Here is a 17,485-nt window from a genome sequence, read left to right on the forward strand (position 1 = left end):
CGAAGCTTCGAGGGCCAAAAAAAGCTTCGAAGGTCAGCCCTAGAGAGAACAGTGCAATGTCAAGAACAGCCCAAGAAGCACTTGAATATATGTGGTGCAGTAGTAATAGGCATCTGATTAACAAGTGCAGATATTGTATACTACTGTATTTGTATTTATCTCGTATCTGGAGACCAGAGCTTCTAATAATCATAATCCAGAATATGTGAGAGGAGGGGTGTGGATTTGGGCAGCAGATAAATGGAGAGAGAGAGAGAGATGTGTATTCAAGTGTGTATTCCCTGAAAAGGTCTGTCATCAATCACTGAGCTGTTGGAATCCCACCAGCAATCGCATCATCAGTGTACGCCACCAACAGAGCTCTATTTAAAAAAAATACTAGCTGATGCATTATCTGGCTGTACCAGGACAGAATTAGTGGATGGGAGAAACGTATTCTATAAATTGCTATTAAGGTAGCTGTCTCATTAATAACTTGAGAGAGGGAATTACCTGAATACAGTTTTAAGAGCGGATGATAATTTTCAAGAATTTCGGACTCCTCATAGTTAACGTTACCCAACATTAACGTTATCGTAAACTAGGGATGCTCGATATTAGCTTTTTTACCGATACCGATATACCGATATTGTCCAACTCTTAATTTCCGATACCGATATCAACCGATATCAACCGATACCGATATATGCAGGGTTTCCCCCCCCAAAAAATGTCAGGTAATTAACATTACGTATGTCTTGTTGTGGAATTAACACAACATTATGCATACTTTTGACAATAAATAAAATCAGAATTTGTTCTTACTTGCTTGCCTGGGTAAATAAAGGTTATAGAAATGTAAAAAAAAAAAAAAAAAAAAAATGTTGAAAACCGATACCGATATTTTCCGATATCACATTTTAATGCCGATATCGGCCGATAACATCGGACATCCCTATCGTAAACTCATTGTATCATGATAATGTTGGCTGCTGATGTGTTAGCTAGCAAGCAAGCAAAAAACTGTAATTGTACGTTAACTTCAAACGTTAACCGGTAACATTAACATTAATGCTGGCAATCATAACTACCTCATTGACTTGGGTTGAATTCCCTGTTGCAGCTGCAGCTGTGCCATGGCGAGATCAGAGGCATGGCAGTCTGGCTCTGCTGTGCGTTTTCTTGACGTAACGTCACAATATCGCAGTATCCCACACAGGACATCATTGCCATTGTGTATCATTCTGACAGGCAATACCCGTGTTGACAAGTGTATGATAGGATTTCATGGGTCAAAGTTAATTTACATCCTTCCTGATGCTATTTTTATTGGCCCCATGCAGGACAACGGGAGGTCCTTAAGCTCAAGCCCTGGGTAAGCACTGCCTACACAAGAGGATTTTCTGAGGTATAAACTAGGGATGCTCGATATTGGCTTTTTTTTACCGATACCGATATACCGATATTGTCCAACTCTTAATTTCCGATACCGATATCAACCGATATCGATATATAGGGTCCCCCCCCCCCCCCCCCCAACATTTTTTTAATAATTGCAGGTTACATATCTCTTGTTGTGGAATTAACACAACATTATGCATACTTTTGACAATAAATAAAATCAGAATTTGTTCTTACTTGCTTGCCTGGGTAAATAAAGGTTATAGAAATGTAAAACCGATACCGATATTTTCCGATATCACATTTTAATGCCGATATCGGCCGATAATATCGGTAGGCCGATAATATCGGACATCCCTAGTATAAATCATACTCACTGGATTGGTATCAAATCAATGCTTTGTTTCATGTTGAGGATGTTGTGAGCGGCGTCAGGTGACTGGGGCTGTCATGAGTCATATGGTGATATTTCCCACAGTGTGCATGATATAGTATGTGCCCTAGATAAAAGAAATCATTGTGTTGCCCTATTCATACAGTAGATTTGCCAGAAGCATTTTATATAGTTGACCATTCTCTTCTTTTACATAGATTACACAGTGTTTGTTTTGATGCAAATGTATGTGTGTGTGTGTGTGTGTGTGTGTGTGTGTGTGTGTGTGTGTGTGTGTGTGTGTGTGTGTGTGTGTGTGTGTGTGTGTGTGTGTGTGTGTGTGTGTGTGTGTGTGTGTGTGTGTGTGTGTGTGTGTGTGTGTGTATTACGGCTGTGTACTGGCAATAATATGGTGATACAATACATACAGTATCACAATACAGGGGACTTTATGAATAATGGATTTGGCGATTCAAGGTAACTAGCTTTATTATTCTAATAGCTCTTTTCTATAGTTTAATAATAGGATCTACACAACACAATATGACATGTATGGCACCACAAGTGAAAAATACAATATATGCAAACATTTCTGGTTTAACAGCTCCCTTGTTTTGTACAGAATGCAACAGAACAGAACAGATTTGGCTAATTTACCTTTGATATAATTATTGTATATGTGGCTTCCAACAGAGTTTGTGATCTATAACCACTATCTACACACTTGGTGCCTCCTGCACTCCCGCAGGCCTACCAGGCAGCCCAGAGACCGACCTAAGAAGGAGATGTCTCCGCTGTGCTCCCTCCGTAGACGATGTTTCCGGACGGCCCCCTTCCACCACGGAGGAGTAAGCAAGAAAGGATCATCGGTCCCGGAGATATACACTTTTACTGACATTTCAAGTGTTTATTTGAGTGATTAGCACCACTATGTCCTTGCTTAAGGGTGTACCGTATCTCTCTATTTTCTCCTAATGCAATCTTATTGTTTAAGGGACTTGTTAGTCTACAATGCCCTCTAGAGGGGAGACAAATTACTATATTAATTTGATTAATGGCTCTGTACCAAAGGGAATGAATGAAAAAAAAATAAAAAAAAAATTGTTATCCTGTTTCCTACAAGTGACTTTTTATTACTTTTATTTTCATGAGTATATTATTATTATTTTATGAATGGAGAAAAGTTTTCCTTCTGTTGTAGTGGTTCTTTGCTTATATAATTTTGTGTTTGCTTTTGGCGTATTTAAGTTTCTGGTATATATTTGTTTTCAACATGCTACATTAACAAGTCCTTACTCTGGAGGTCAAAGTTGACTAGCATTCCCAAGCTCACCTCTATGATGTCACTTCCTCCCCACATGGTATATAGCTCCCATTTTTACAAGCTATCACTGCTAGCCTATTACACTGAAGATGGAACACCTGTTCCGAAACATGTCTGTACTATAGGCTGCCATTACATTTTTGATTTTTTTTTAATCTGAGAGTGCTGGTCCGGCCTTCGGCTTTATTCTTCATGATCTATAACCACACCTAAGAATTTTGTTTCATATACTCCCAATACGGAATACAGGTCCCAATAAGGAACCCTGTGGAACACCATAAGTTACTCTTCTAAGACGTGATTCTGTATTATTAATATTTACATATTGAAACCTATTATCTAAATAACTTCTTAACCAATGATGAGTGACACCTCTTATTCCATACCGTTCCATTTTTTGTAAAAGCAGGGAATGATCAATTGTGCCAAATGCTTTACGTAAGTCAATAAATACACCTATTGAGGGTTGTTTTTCATTAATTGCTGTTGATATATTTTGGCTTCACAGTAGTGAGAGCTCAATTGTCACCTTCACAGCTCACCTGAAAGGACAGTTAGGGGGGGGGGGGGTGCATGATGAGAAGTAGGGTCTTCTTTTAATATGTTATTGTATGTTTTTATTGTATTGTTTTACATTGTATGTGTTTGTTGTATTCTTTTATATTGTATGTACGGGACTGCAGATGTAAAATAGCAAACGCTACAATCTAGTCTTTCTATCTTTTTTCTTCTGAGACTATTGTTTTTTTTGTACGTTGTCACTGAAATAAACTTCTATAATAATAATAATAATAATAATAAGGGCTAAACAGAGTAGAGTGTTAACTGCAGTTGGTATAATCATGGTCACATCACTGTAAAAGACTGCATCTCTTCCCCAGACTTTGAATTGTTGGCTTTACGTCTGAGACCATATTACCTATCAAAACAATTCACACTCGCTATCACAATCACTGTCTATACCCTCCCGAATGCAATGGCAGCACAGGCGATTGACATAATCCACTTCACGGTTGCGAGATTACAGACCAAACACAAGCACATTCATCATGATTAATGGTGACTTCAACCATGTCAAGCTATCCAAAACTCTGACTAACTGAAAGTTCACGGAGATGACATTGATGGACTCTGCATTATGAATTAGGTCAGGTTCTGTGAGGAGAGCATCAATTGTACCCACCAAAATCTCCATCTACACCAAATCTCTGGGTAACATTATCACGTCCCACACCTTCTCGTATCATTGCTATGCCGATGCTACTCAACTCTTCCTCTCCTTTCCTCCCTCAGATATCCATGTCCCTGAGCGGATCTCGGCCTGTCTGTCCGACATCTGTGCTTGGATGACGACCAACCACCTCAAACTGAACCTAAGCAAAACAGAATTGCTTCACCTGCCGGCAAAATCCTCCCCGCTGACCGACCTTTCCATCACAGTGGAAAATGTAGCCATAGCCTCACATCCAGGGCTTGACATTAACTTTTTGGCACACCAGCCACTGTGGCTATGTGGTTTTCCAAAGTCACTAGCCACTCAGCATTTTCACCAGCCAAAAATCCCAGCGCTTAATTTTCAAAAGCCTAGAGAAAGCTTATCTGCATGTGAAATTAATTATATGTATCGCATGTGCGTTGAAGAACTATTTCGGAACCAACCCTAGACGCACAGCACGCTCCCCGTCTCTCATCTCTCTTTCTACACTAATAGCAGCCTTTACTTTTTAGATTTCGGCCAATTTGAATTTGTAAACGAGATGTGATAATTCTTTAAAGATTTGTTTCTGACTCACTGTTTTCAGAACATCACACAAATATTAGATTGTATTAAACTTTATTGTCAGAGAACAACAAATATTATGTGCAGCCTATTAGTCTACAGGCTACATACAAATAACACCTGATTCAGCAGGGGAGGGAAGGTGGGGTGTGTGCAAAGGCCTGCTGTTCTACACTCTTAACAAAAGGGTGCTAAATAGCACAAACAGTGGCTTTGGCTCATAATCATCTAAAATATCATAATAGAAAAATGAAACTCCAAATACTTCCAACTCAAAACTGCGATCGTTACCAAAAGCATGTTTTAGGTCCAGTAAAATACGACACTGATCGGTACAGAAGCATGTTTTATGTTAAGAAAATACCAGCAGGTTACCTAAGATAGACCTTACAGATCCAGCCATTAGTCTTCCCAACCATTTTGCCGTGACGAGCGCACGGTGGTCTAACGGCATGGGAATTAATTAGGAAACCAGGTTGCTGTTCTGTTATATGCCCGCCAGGAGGCGCAAATTCTGTTAACTTCATTAGATGGACACTACAATGAGACCGCAAATGACATCACGCCATATCACTATGTCTACAGACTGTATGAATTAATGTTGCCGAATTAAAGAATTAATAATTAAAAACGTGTCAAATCTAGTCTGTTAACTTCATTAGACGGCCCGACGCGCGGCTCTCTGTTCATTCCATTCATCAGGAGGAGCGATCACAACAATTTAACGTGACTTCCTTTAAGCTAATGTAAATTGGTGAATTTGTTTACATTCTGTTCCCATCTTGTACAATACTTGTTAATTTTTTTTTTAAATGTAAACCTTCTGATATAAACCACGCCCACTTCTGAATCCGAATACTCTCTTCCTAGACATTTCTTACACTGGAGTAAAGCCTCTCAAAATACAACAACACACACACATGAGCCGCATCTCCCTGGGCGTAACATAGTGTTTTTCCCTCATGCCTCTATGAGGTGTAATGTTTAGACAGCCAATTATAAAATCTTGGTACAAGCATGCTGCATGCTTATTGGCTCACTGGCGCTGATGAGATGTACTCCGACCTTAGGTATCGAAATTTGGTACCGAATGATGGTGTTTTCCGATATTCAATATAGCAATCCGGTCGGTGCCATAAAGGCATGGGCGTTCAGTACTCTCTGCCCACACAGAAACAGAGAGCACAGAGTTTATGAATGTGTGTTATGGACACACTGTTACTCTAAGAGTGATAAACGCACGGTGACGCTGATGTTCCCAAGGGGACCATGCTGTAACTAGGAACGCTCTTATCTGCCTGATTTTTATCCTATGCTTTTAGCACTGGGATCAGATGGCTTCTGGTCTTTATCTCCCAAATCACCCTGAATCAAATACAACATAGAAGCACTCAGCTGTTCTGTAGTCACAAAGTGCCCCTGCGTTCTCTGCTGTTAAGGCCACTTCAGTGGGACCATGTAGGCCAATATCAGAGTCACAGGTATAATAGACGCGGAAAAACTAACATTGACATTCAAAGTGCTGTGAACGCAATAAATTAACACTATTAAAACGATGGCCCCTTAGTGATGGCGTGCGTCTGTTAATTTGGCCGAGTATGAAAAGACAACGGGATGACCACATTATTGGTTTTCATTTGTTGATGACTGGCTTGGCATCGGATGGGACTCCGCAATAACAGGAGTAGGCAACCTTTGAGTGTGATGATTAAAGTCATTCTGCGGCAGAAAGTCAAGTCTCTGGTCTTACCTCATTGGCATACACCCAGTGGCTGTCCTTGGATGCCAAGTTAGTTTCCACTGCCTGGAGAGGGAGATGGAGAGGGAGAGAGAGAGAGAGAGGGAGAGAGAGAGAGAGAGAGATAGAGAGAGAGAGAGATAGAGAGAGAGAGAGAGAGAGAGAGAGAGAGAGAGAGAGAGAGAGAGAGAGAGAGAGAGAGAGAGAGAGAGAGAGAGAGAGACATATTAAAACCATGAAAGCCGATATATAAACCACTTTACCCAATCCATCAACAGGTTTGAATATTCCGACTCAGTTCATTTCATTGACTACCAGTGTTTTACAGGGACCTACAGCCACTCAGTAATATAGAGTAGATGAGAATTGCCTAATGGACCATTTCCTATAGCTCTTTTCCACCTGTCACAGGAGTGCATTCATTTGACATCTGTCATGCTTACCATCTCAATGCTTGTCCCCCTCTGTAAATTGCTATCATTAATGTCCAAATGAGTCGCTTTCACACAAAGCGATGAAGACCGATAACTCTATGGCATCCGAACATATAACTGGCAGAGCCCTGCTGCATTTTTACTCAACAAACACACAATGCTCATCAATAATAGCTGCCGCTGTGTGTAGCAGCACCAAAAGTGGACGATCGATCTTTTAACCTTGGAAGACTCATGATTTGATTTTAATGTCCCCCTCGTTTCCACATTGGTCCCATCAAACGGCAAGAGGCCCCTCCTGGGCACAGGGGTAATATTTACCTTCACGGTTGAAAACCTCCATCTCTCACTTGCTCTTCAAATTAAAGAGGAGGGCCATATGCCTTGGAAGCAAGCAGCACTTGGATTCAAACAGATAGCCCACCATCACCAATAGAGACTCTGACACACCAAACAGCTGCTGGACTTAGTGACCCGCTTCAGATTTATTCAGCACTGGAACAACTCCGGGAAATGCCTCCCAGCATCCTGCCCCTCAACACGGAAAACTGGAGCCAAATCGTCTTCCTCCAATAGGGCTAGGCTATGGAAATAATCCTCTTACTCCTATACTGTAGGAGTAGACTATGGAAATGATCATCCTCCTCCTATAGGACTAGGCTGTGGAAATGATCATCTTCCTCCTATAGGACTAGGCTGTGGAAATGATCATCTTCCTCCTATAGGACTAGGCTGTGGAAATGATCATCTTCCTCCTATAGGACTAGGCTGTGGAAATGATCCTCTTCCTCCTATACTGTAGGAGTAGACTATGGAAATGATCATCTTCCTCCTATAGGACTAGGCTGTGGAAATGATCATCCTCCTCCTATAGGACTAGGCTGTGGCAATAATCCTATCCCCCCTATATGACTATGCTATGGACACAATAATCTTCTTTCTATAGGACTAGGTTACACAAATAATAATATTCTCCCTGTAGGACTAGGCTACACAAATAATCATATTATCCCTATATGACTAGGATACAGAAATAATCATCTCCCTCCTATATGACTAGGCTACAAAAATAATGATATTCTTCCTATAGGACTAGGCTACAGAAAGAATTCATTCGTTTTCCATTATTATTGATATAATGTAGACATGGGGAGACCTGGGGAGTAAGGTTCAACTGGGATTTCCCCCCATTGTAGCCGCCCCATGAATATCAATTTCCATGACCCTACTACAATATCCATAAGCCTCACTGATCTTCAACCAATAACAAGAGCACAGCAACTCTAACATTAGCATCCCTTTTAATTTCCTTCCAGCCTGCCATTCACAGCCATCTTTGTTGACATTAATTGCTATGAACATTCACGTCCAAAACATGAAAACGATGGCGTTGAGTCAGGTGATGGTGAGTTTGTTATTCCAACAGTATATTCTCTCTGTTGTTTTGACTAGACTGGTCTTGATGGAAAGTTAATTCAAAGTCTTGTACCCATGATTTATTTTTTGTGTTTCTTTCTCCGATTTCATAATGCAAATCTCATTTAATCACGCTCAATTCTGCAAAGATTTCAGAACAATTGAATAAGTGGAACTGTATAAACTCGGCTACCTTGAGACAATCCTTGGTACTTGGCAGACTAATGAGGCGAGAGTCAAGGGACGAGGAGGTGGGAGGAGGAGGTAAAGGTGGCAGTGAGTGCCTGTATATCTTGTATGCTTTGTCTTATATAATGACAGTATTGTCGTGCAAGACAGAATACTCTGGCCTTTACTGGCAGAGATGCAACGCTGATGCTTTGACATCAAACATAAGGGCTATTCAATAACTGCCCTGGGATGGTTATTTCTGTAGACACCAACAATACCATACCGTGTAGAAAGTCCTGACTGTGATAACACAGTCAAAATGAAAGTTCAGTCAAACACGGTCACTGGCTCTGTGAGTTCACAGGCACAACAATTCTGCACAACTCCATAAGTTCAAGAGCGATATCCTATTACCTCTATGGTGGGAAGAATATCAGCTAAAGCCATTTCTGTGTGCGTAATCCATTTAGTGAAGTACAATACTGTGTTTTTGGTTCTTATAATAGTCTGGTGGCAAGTGCTGCTGTCTGCTTTTAAAGGATAACCTTGATGTTCGAAAAAGGAGAACGCTTCCTTGTTCTGTACGGACCGTTCCGGATGAAGAAAAAAACGTCTAGGGGCCATAACGGAGATGATAAAGTCAAGGCATTTGTGTGTATGGTTTATGACCAGCTGGGAGACGATGTTTTGATAAAGCCATAGATGTACAGGACTCACCCATTTGGAGGTTCAGATTCAGTTCAACGTCGGAAATAGCTTAAGGAAGCAAACAACAACAACTTTAGTTGCCCAAGGAACGCAGCATCATTAAGCTAAATGGGTAATTGGGTTTGAGGGCCACTGTTGAGCATCCTGCCTGTATGGATGTGACATCTTGCCTGTGTGTTCCTTCAAAATCTATAACATGGGGAATTGTACTCTGTGCTTAATTCATAACCGGTAGGCCCACACGATAGATAAGAAAACAAGTACCAAGTATAATCCCCACAACCACCACACACTGACGAAGGAACAAGAACATACTGTACATCAGACCAGCAATAGTCATTAACTCTTAGTTTTATGTCACTTGGAGATTCATAAGCGTAATATTAAATGTCCAGGTAGGGAAATGAGGAAATATCCTGCAGGTGAATGGGGAAATGCCAAAGGGACTGACGGAGCCTGAAAACAGATCAAATGTAACTTGTCTCAATGGTGTGAACACTCAATGACCAGTGTTGGAAAGTAATTGCCTTGACTTACGGTAACATGATGCACTAACAAAACACAGATTTCAAACCTTGACCTGCTCTGCCGACCAGGCCAAATACAATGGCAGTCAATAGGAACTGTGTCTGCGTTTCCCCTAAAAGTAGTAGTGGCCATGGAAAAAGCCAAAGTACCCGGATTTGCCGGTCAGATGTACACCCGATGGAATGTACCAAAGGCATAGGCTACTTAGGTGTGACTGGGATTTATCTCTCAATCCTGCACTCTAATCTTGGTTCTTCAGTGAAATAGCCCAGACTAGAATATCTCTCTTAAAGTACTCAGGAGAGCGTTGAGGGTACAGGCTCTTACACACTAGGATTCAAGACAGTCTTCAAATATGAAAGCCTCTTCTTTGCCCGTTCACCTTTTTTTTTTATCCACTTTTTCTTCTTTTTTTCTCTTTTTCTCCCACCCCAATTTAGCCGTGTCAATTCTCCCCTCCCCTGTATTGAACGTTGCTCGCATATGCCCCCCACTGGCCGGTTGTAGGGAGGATAGAAGCCTTGCATCACATGTCTCCTCCGATACATGTGGAGGCAGCCTGTCACATCTTTTCACCTGCCAGCGCGGACTCTCATTTGGCGAGGTGTAACGTATGGGAGGCTCACACTACCCCCGCCATTTTCCTGTCTCTGCTGTGCAGGCGTCCCCCAACCGACCTGTAGGAGTCGCTGTCCACAACGTCCAGATTACCACCCATTGACTTCCACCCGCTAACTCTGCCAATTGAGTTAGTATGACGGCCGGCCCAAGCCGGAGGCAACACCGACAGCCGGAGTCGACACACAATGTCCGCTGCGCCACCCAGCCGCCCCTACCCGTTCACTTTTTATATTTTATGTTTGCCTTCTTTTGGTTGTGTAATTTCAGTTTCATGAAAATGGGGGACCCTTATGTAAACAAGAAGAAAGTATTTCTCTGCATCCCCTTAACAATTGTGTGTATTGAGCCGTACTGTATTACTGTATACCCATAATGCGATCTGTTAATAAAATCTTCAATCAATCAATGGCCTCATGGGCGGCCTGAGCATAACTGTTCTAACAGCAATATATAATCCATTTCAGACAGAACGCACGCAATAAGTTATAATAATAATAATAATAGTAATAATTATTGAAAAGTTCTGTATTTTTTAAGTCGTATTTGGGGGCAATTAACCAATGGTAGGCTTTATTTTATTTTTTTATTTTTTTGGGTAGGCCTACACTTTTCTTATATAGGTAAGAGTGCTCTCGACCACTCTTAGAATTTGGTCTTGCCTGAGAGTAAAGCAACAATAAGAAAACATTGCTGAATCCCAGGTAAGAACAAAATAAGAAGAAATGCTAGTTAAGAACGAAATATGTTCTTATATCGCTTCATGCATGCTGTGCTGTAACACACACTGGAGCGTGCTGTAATGTTGATAGAGCTGAGGGCTGGCTACAGTCAGATCTATAACCAGAGAAGCCGAGTACTTCCAGGCACCGTCTTATACAGTAGCATTGCCACAGCCAGAGAATGACAAATTCAATTCTAAACCGTGACAGTCGAAAAGAGAAATCACCAATGTGAAGTCGGAAGAAAGATGAAGGTTGAAATGTTGCAGAGATCAAGCTGAACGTGAAATCCTGAACGCTGTGAAAAGATGAAAGAGCGCATCAAAAAAGAAAGTGAATTGATTTCAGTTTACTTGTGTCAGGGTGATATTTTAAACATTTTACCTCTTAAGCCTGATCGGCCCGGTACCGGGCCAAGATTTATTTCATGACACAAATAGATCAATACAGTCCGTATTAAGTGATGTTGTGTTTATTTTTCAAATGTAGCCAAGAGTAAAGACCCTAACCCTATCAAAAAACAGCAGTCAAAGTGTATATTTTCAGCACTACATTTGTTTAGCACTGATTTTAAGTGTTATTAGCGAAATATGAGGTTGTAGAAATCTAATCAGACTGTAACAGTGTACCGTGGCTAAAGATGAGCTTAAATCTCAGCCGCATCACAGAGAAACAGGATGCATGCACAGGCACGTGCACACATAGAGCCCAAGGGGTGCTCGAGCACCTGCCCTTTTGAGCCTCATAAAAAAGTGCCCTTTAAAAAAATATATATATATTTTTTTTTTACCGTTGCCCATATAGACTGCCCTTCCAACTGAAAAATGTCAGGATAGAATCAAAATATTAGGTAAAGAGAGAGATGCCCCGTATTCCATTGCAATTTGCATGGCCTCCTCAGCGTGCCTCTCTGCGGACCTATATATTTTATGCATAGCGTGGGTGGTGATGATGATGATGATGATGATGATGATGATGATGATGATGATGATAGAAACCACTGTGGTGCATACAGTTGAATGCTGGTATTACACTCACTGAGGGACACGAAGAAGTCAAGTCCGATGGGATTTGGGAATCTCAAATACAAATCGGGATTGGAATAAAAAAATGCATTTATATATTTGTTTGTATCTACTTTTTCTCCCATTTTCTATTTTTCTCCCTTCCCCAATTTCGTATTGTCCAATTCTACCCCTCCCCTGTCTCGCACGTTGTTAGGCCATGCCTCCCACTGGTCGGCTGCAATGTGGACGAAGCCTTGCATCACGTGTCCCCTCCGGTACACGAGGAGGCAGCCGTCGCATCTTTTCACCTGCACAGCGCGATCTCTCAGCGGCGAGGGTCTGCGTGGGACACGCAGCCCCCGTTGCTTCCTGATTCTGCTGCGCAGGCGCACCAACCGACCTGTAGGAGTCGCTGTCCACAACGTCCAATCCCCACCCACCAGCTTCCCACCCCCTAATACTGCCAGTGCGCTGCAACCTTGCCCAAGCCCGACGGGGCCCTACCCGACCCGACGGGTTCGGGCTGGATAGGGCTTTGTTTTTAAATAAATAATTCGGGCTCGGCCGGGCCGGGCAGTGCCCTTTTAAATTTTTTTTTTTTTATTGCGTCTTTTTTTTTTTTTTTTTTTGCTCGCTATACTCATATAACTAGGGTTATAGGATAACCTTAAGTTTCTGTTTCATTTTCGCGTAACGTAGTGCTGTCATCAGAGCGTGAAAGCCTTGTGTCTGAGGAGTCAAGATGTATAGGTTAACAGATAAAATAGTCAAGGGAAAGTTGCATTTTTGGAAACATTTGGATGTCTCCCTCCGCAGCCTGCAGGGATAACTCGAGGGGAGCGCGCGGCTCAGGTGGATGATGAACAAATTAACCAGACCGAAGCGGCATAGGTTGAAGTTGGAATATAGCCAGTTGGCGAATGTTTTAATTCTTGGATGTTAACGTTGTTAACGTTGTTCAACGCCTTGCTGACATCAACACAGCGAAGTGGTGAGTTTGATTATTATTATTTGCTGGTTTGTGGGGTGACGTCGCTGCTGCCCTGTTCTGTTGCGCTTTCATTATATAAATGTTGCTCTGCTCGAAATCTGATTTATGTTTTCTGTTTGTTTGTACAGTGACTGAGTAGGCTATTGCGTCGTGTGTGTGTGTGTCAAAGAAGATTCCATATAGCCTTCAAATTACTAGTTTTACGAGGCTGACTCGCTGGGAAATAGAATTTGCGAAAAAAGGCTATATAATGGTTGTTAGTTTTCAGCATATGTGTTATTTAGTTAGACCTATTGGACATTTTCGTTTTTGTTTATTTATTAAGTTAATATATAAACAGTGTTTAGAATATTTAAAACAAAAAAATTAAATAATTTTTGGCTATATGTTATAATATATATATTAATGTTTCTTTCGTTTTCACTATCTGTTATTTAGGTAGACCTATTGAACATTTTCGTTTTTGTTTATTTATTAAGTTCATATAAAACCGTGTTTCGAATATTTAAAACAAATACAAAAAAAAAAATATTAATAATAAATAATAAAAAAAAAATCAGGTTTTCACGCGGGCTAGGGCCTAAAATATTATTTACAGTCGGGCTTATTTTCGGGCAGGGCCTGAAGTTCACGGGCTCGGGCTGGGTACGGGCTTCATTTCAAGGCCCTTGCAGACCACTAGTATGAACGACCAGCCAAGCTGGTAGCAACGCCGAGAGCTGGGCTCGAACCCAGCATCTCCTGCGTTAGTGGCGAGCGCCTTGCCCACTGCACCACTTATCCGCCCCAAAATGCATTTATATTAAACAATACAGAATATACAGCACTTATTGGGGTCTGTAGGGACTTATTCCCTCCCCCCTGAACATTTATGGAGATGAATGGGCCTTTTAAGTCAGTGATAAAAGTGTCTTTCAAGGATAAGTGAGCTCCTGCACTGATTATTATAGTTCATTATTACATGGCGTTTTCACATTCGCCGAAATGCTTGCTTGTGATTGGTCAATAGCGCTCGTCAGAGGTCCGATATTACTCGATAACGGACCTCTGTGGAACAATAATGACCGCTGTGCGCAGCTGTTCGCAATCAAGGCCACTGACACACTGCATCAGTGCAGCCAATCAGACACACCTGCTGGCTGCACTGACAGCGGAGTGTGTGTGACGATGACAGCGGAGCCAGAACAGAACTGCGTCTGCATTTGATCTCGTCTTGTCGATGTAAAATGAATTAGATATATTGTTAGTAAGTTAGCCATGTAATAAGTGGGATAATGCATAGCTATACTCGATCATTGTCGCAAAATAATTGACCTTCACTGACGTTTAAAACACCTCGGCGCTGTACCTAGGTATTTTAAACTCCGTGTCGGTCAATTATTTTGCGACAATGACCTCGTACTGTAGCTATACATTATCCCTTACATATTCAATATTTGATCACCAAAACCCCCCAAAAAACATAACAAGGGGGCCCCCCGCCCAAAAAGGGCCCCCAAAAATCAGGATTGTGGGCTGCGCACGCTCAGTTCTAACACAAACAGGTATAGTGCCCTTTTCAGCCTTTGAGCACCTGCCCCTCTAAAGTCCTGTTAACACTTTGAGTGCCACGCCGGGTTTTCCTTTTTACCCCCATTGATGCCACCATCCACTCCCAATGTTAATGTTAATATCGCCTAATCTATGTTTTACATTATGGCTATGTGTCTAATCTGCCCGTCGCTTATCAAAGACTCATTTTCCAGTCAACATTGGCAAGGCAGATTGTATTTTTATCGCTTCATTTCCGTGTGATAGCATTTTGAAAATCACCCGTTTTCCGGGGAAAAACAACACATTCTATGATAATCTCCTTTTACTGGAATATTCCAGAACGTTGTCATTTGTCGGCCTATTTATGAATCGTTTTCAAATAAACGCTAGATGATCGATAGTATATGTGTGCGCACGCACGCTCGTGCCGTGCGCTGATAATCGCTGCTGTTATTTCCTCATGGCTTTTACAGTCAAAACAGCTATATCACATATAGTGGAAACGCTTATATCTCCGTGAAAACGAGTCTGATTATCCTAAGACTGATAACATAGCTTCCTTGTCTGAGGTCAAATGGTATCCAAATGGTTTATTCCAATTTCCGATCGCCATTCGAAATAATCGATAAATGTATTGATCCAACGTGTATACAGTAGAACACATGATCCGCGTGGCTCAGAGCCTCCAGAATGAACTCTGGTAGACCCCGGCTGCATCAGTGAGAAGTAAAATGTGGAGTCATAAATCCGTTCTCCCATTCACTTTCATTGAGTCCATTCCAAAAGGGTGATTTACCATCTGGGAGACGATAGGGGGCGCTTTTTTCAGATCTGAGCGCCGGGGGTACCTGGATCTCCAACGGTAGGCTCGCGTGATGCAATATGATTTCAGATCGCTAATTAAAAAAAAAGGAATAATAACCCGAATATTCTCGGGCGTGGCACTCAACGGTCAGGGCGTAAACCCGAATATTCTCGGGCGTGGCACTCAAAGTGTTAATCAGGCTACATTACCAGTCCTTACCCAAGTGAGAGAAATCGGTGGTTGTTCAATGTATGTAATGTATATTGGGGGAGATGACCGCATCTGAAGGGGCCGGGTCAGAGAGATCGAAAGGTGCATGGCTTAGCAGACGGTGATAGAAGAAGCGGTTCAGAGGCAGGAGGCAGGCCGTGTTTAGCAGGGCAGAATGTTTACATTCCTATCAAGAACATCAACAAGCTGATATGACAGAGGCACAGGAGACAGAGAGCAGAGCGATGGGGGGGTTTGACAGTAATGAAACGTGTTAATGTGTGTCAGAGGTTATTAGCAGTTGTCATGACAGCGTGGCACATGACAACAAGAAGAGGGGAGGGCCGTCGTTGCAATGACGGAGATCATATAAATCGAACAGTGGTTCCGGGTAAGGGCAGACTACAACTACAATCTGACTAGGACTGAGATCACACAGAAGAGACTCCCTCCTCTCATCACAGAGAGGGGGGGGGGGGAGGAAGGAGGCCATATCATCATTAGCTTTGGCTAACACGAGGAGGGTTTTGGGCTAACGACCAGGCCTGAGCCACTATTGGACTGATAGCAATGACAATACGATCTGATAACATCTGATTATGAGGTTGTTTATATCAATAAACAACGCTTTTTCAAGAAAGGTATGCTGTCAAGGTGTCGAATTCTTACGAAGGTGGAGAATACTTATGCTGCGGATTGCACTAACGGGGAATGATAAGGTTTTATCAGCCAGTATGAGGAGACGTCGGGGGGAATCAAATACACAACGCAGAGTCAGTGGATGGAAATGAGAACACAAGCCAAACAGACAATGACGTGGTACCGGCTGATTGATCAGAATCTAACACAAGTGACTGCCAGTGTCAACAGACTCTTATTTCACTGGTTGCACAATAAATGGAAACGTCCAGATTAATGTACTGTACATGATATAAAGTGGCTAACCAGCGGTAACCTTTGTAGACCTATACAAAGTAGCACGCTGTGCAGGAAAACGTTTGTGTTCAGGTTGCTTGGCAACAGTCCAAGTGCAAGAGCGCAGTTGTGGAACTATTTGTTGGCGGAGCTAAATAAATTAGTAAATAATAATAATAATAATAATAATAACAATAATAATAATAGCTTCATTTTATATAGCGCCTTTCAAAAGACCCAATCATAATCTGTTATTACTGTTAACTAATAAATGGCAATTGTAGAACTCGAGGTCACTCCCTCTCATATATTACTAACTATTTTTAAATGACTTTGTGTGTGTGTGTGTGTGTGTTTGTGTGTGTTAATTAGAAAGTAATCAAGAACTTTAATTGTATCCAAGTGCCATCTTTAAAAAAGAAAATTACAACATGCCTTATTAATAACAAACCATCATGCAATTACTAGTTATTATCCTATTCACATGCATATGTATGGTGGTGATTCACTCAGAGCAGGAAAGCTGTGTTCTGTCATATTGATATTGATTGCAGACACACTGCAACTAAACGACTTTCTAACTATGTTAAAGTCCCAATCCGTGATTTTCTTTTGGATCAATTAATGGAATATTAACATACATTATTGAAGAGTTTTTATCAGTAGATGGAATATAAGCCGTTTGGAACTGTCCTTAACCCACTGTAAATCAGAATATGGATCAGAATGGAACATGGAACATGGAATATGACTAATATCTACATATTCTATAATGGTAAATGGCTGCATTTATATAGCGCTTTTATCCAAAGCGCTTTACAATTTGTTCCTC

The 17,485-nt window shown here is 41.5% G+C and overlaps 1 protein-coding gene across 1 annotated transcript in view; it reads right to left on the reverse strand.

Annotated features, from left to right (window-relative positions):
• Positions 1 to 17,485, reverse strand: part of LOC311233928 (glutamate receptor ionotropic, delta-1-like) — a gene marked incomplete at both ends in the record, with an annotated part of 834,874 nt that overhangs the window by 158,608 nt on the left and 658,781 nt on the right. The window contains one exon of the mRNA XM_084320981.1: positions 6,608 to 6,661. Coding sequence (XP_084177107.1) covers positions 6,608 to 6,661 — 54 coding nt within the window. The remainder of the gene's footprint in view (positions 1 to 6,607; positions 6,662 to 17,485) is intronic.

This window comes from Notolepis coatsorum, assembly GCF_963971535.1.
Source record: "Notolepis coatsorum genome assembly, chromosome: 9".
Taxonomy (NCBI): Eukaryota; Metazoa; Chordata; class Actinopteri; order Aulopiformes; family Paralepididae; genus Notolepis; species Notolepis coatsorum.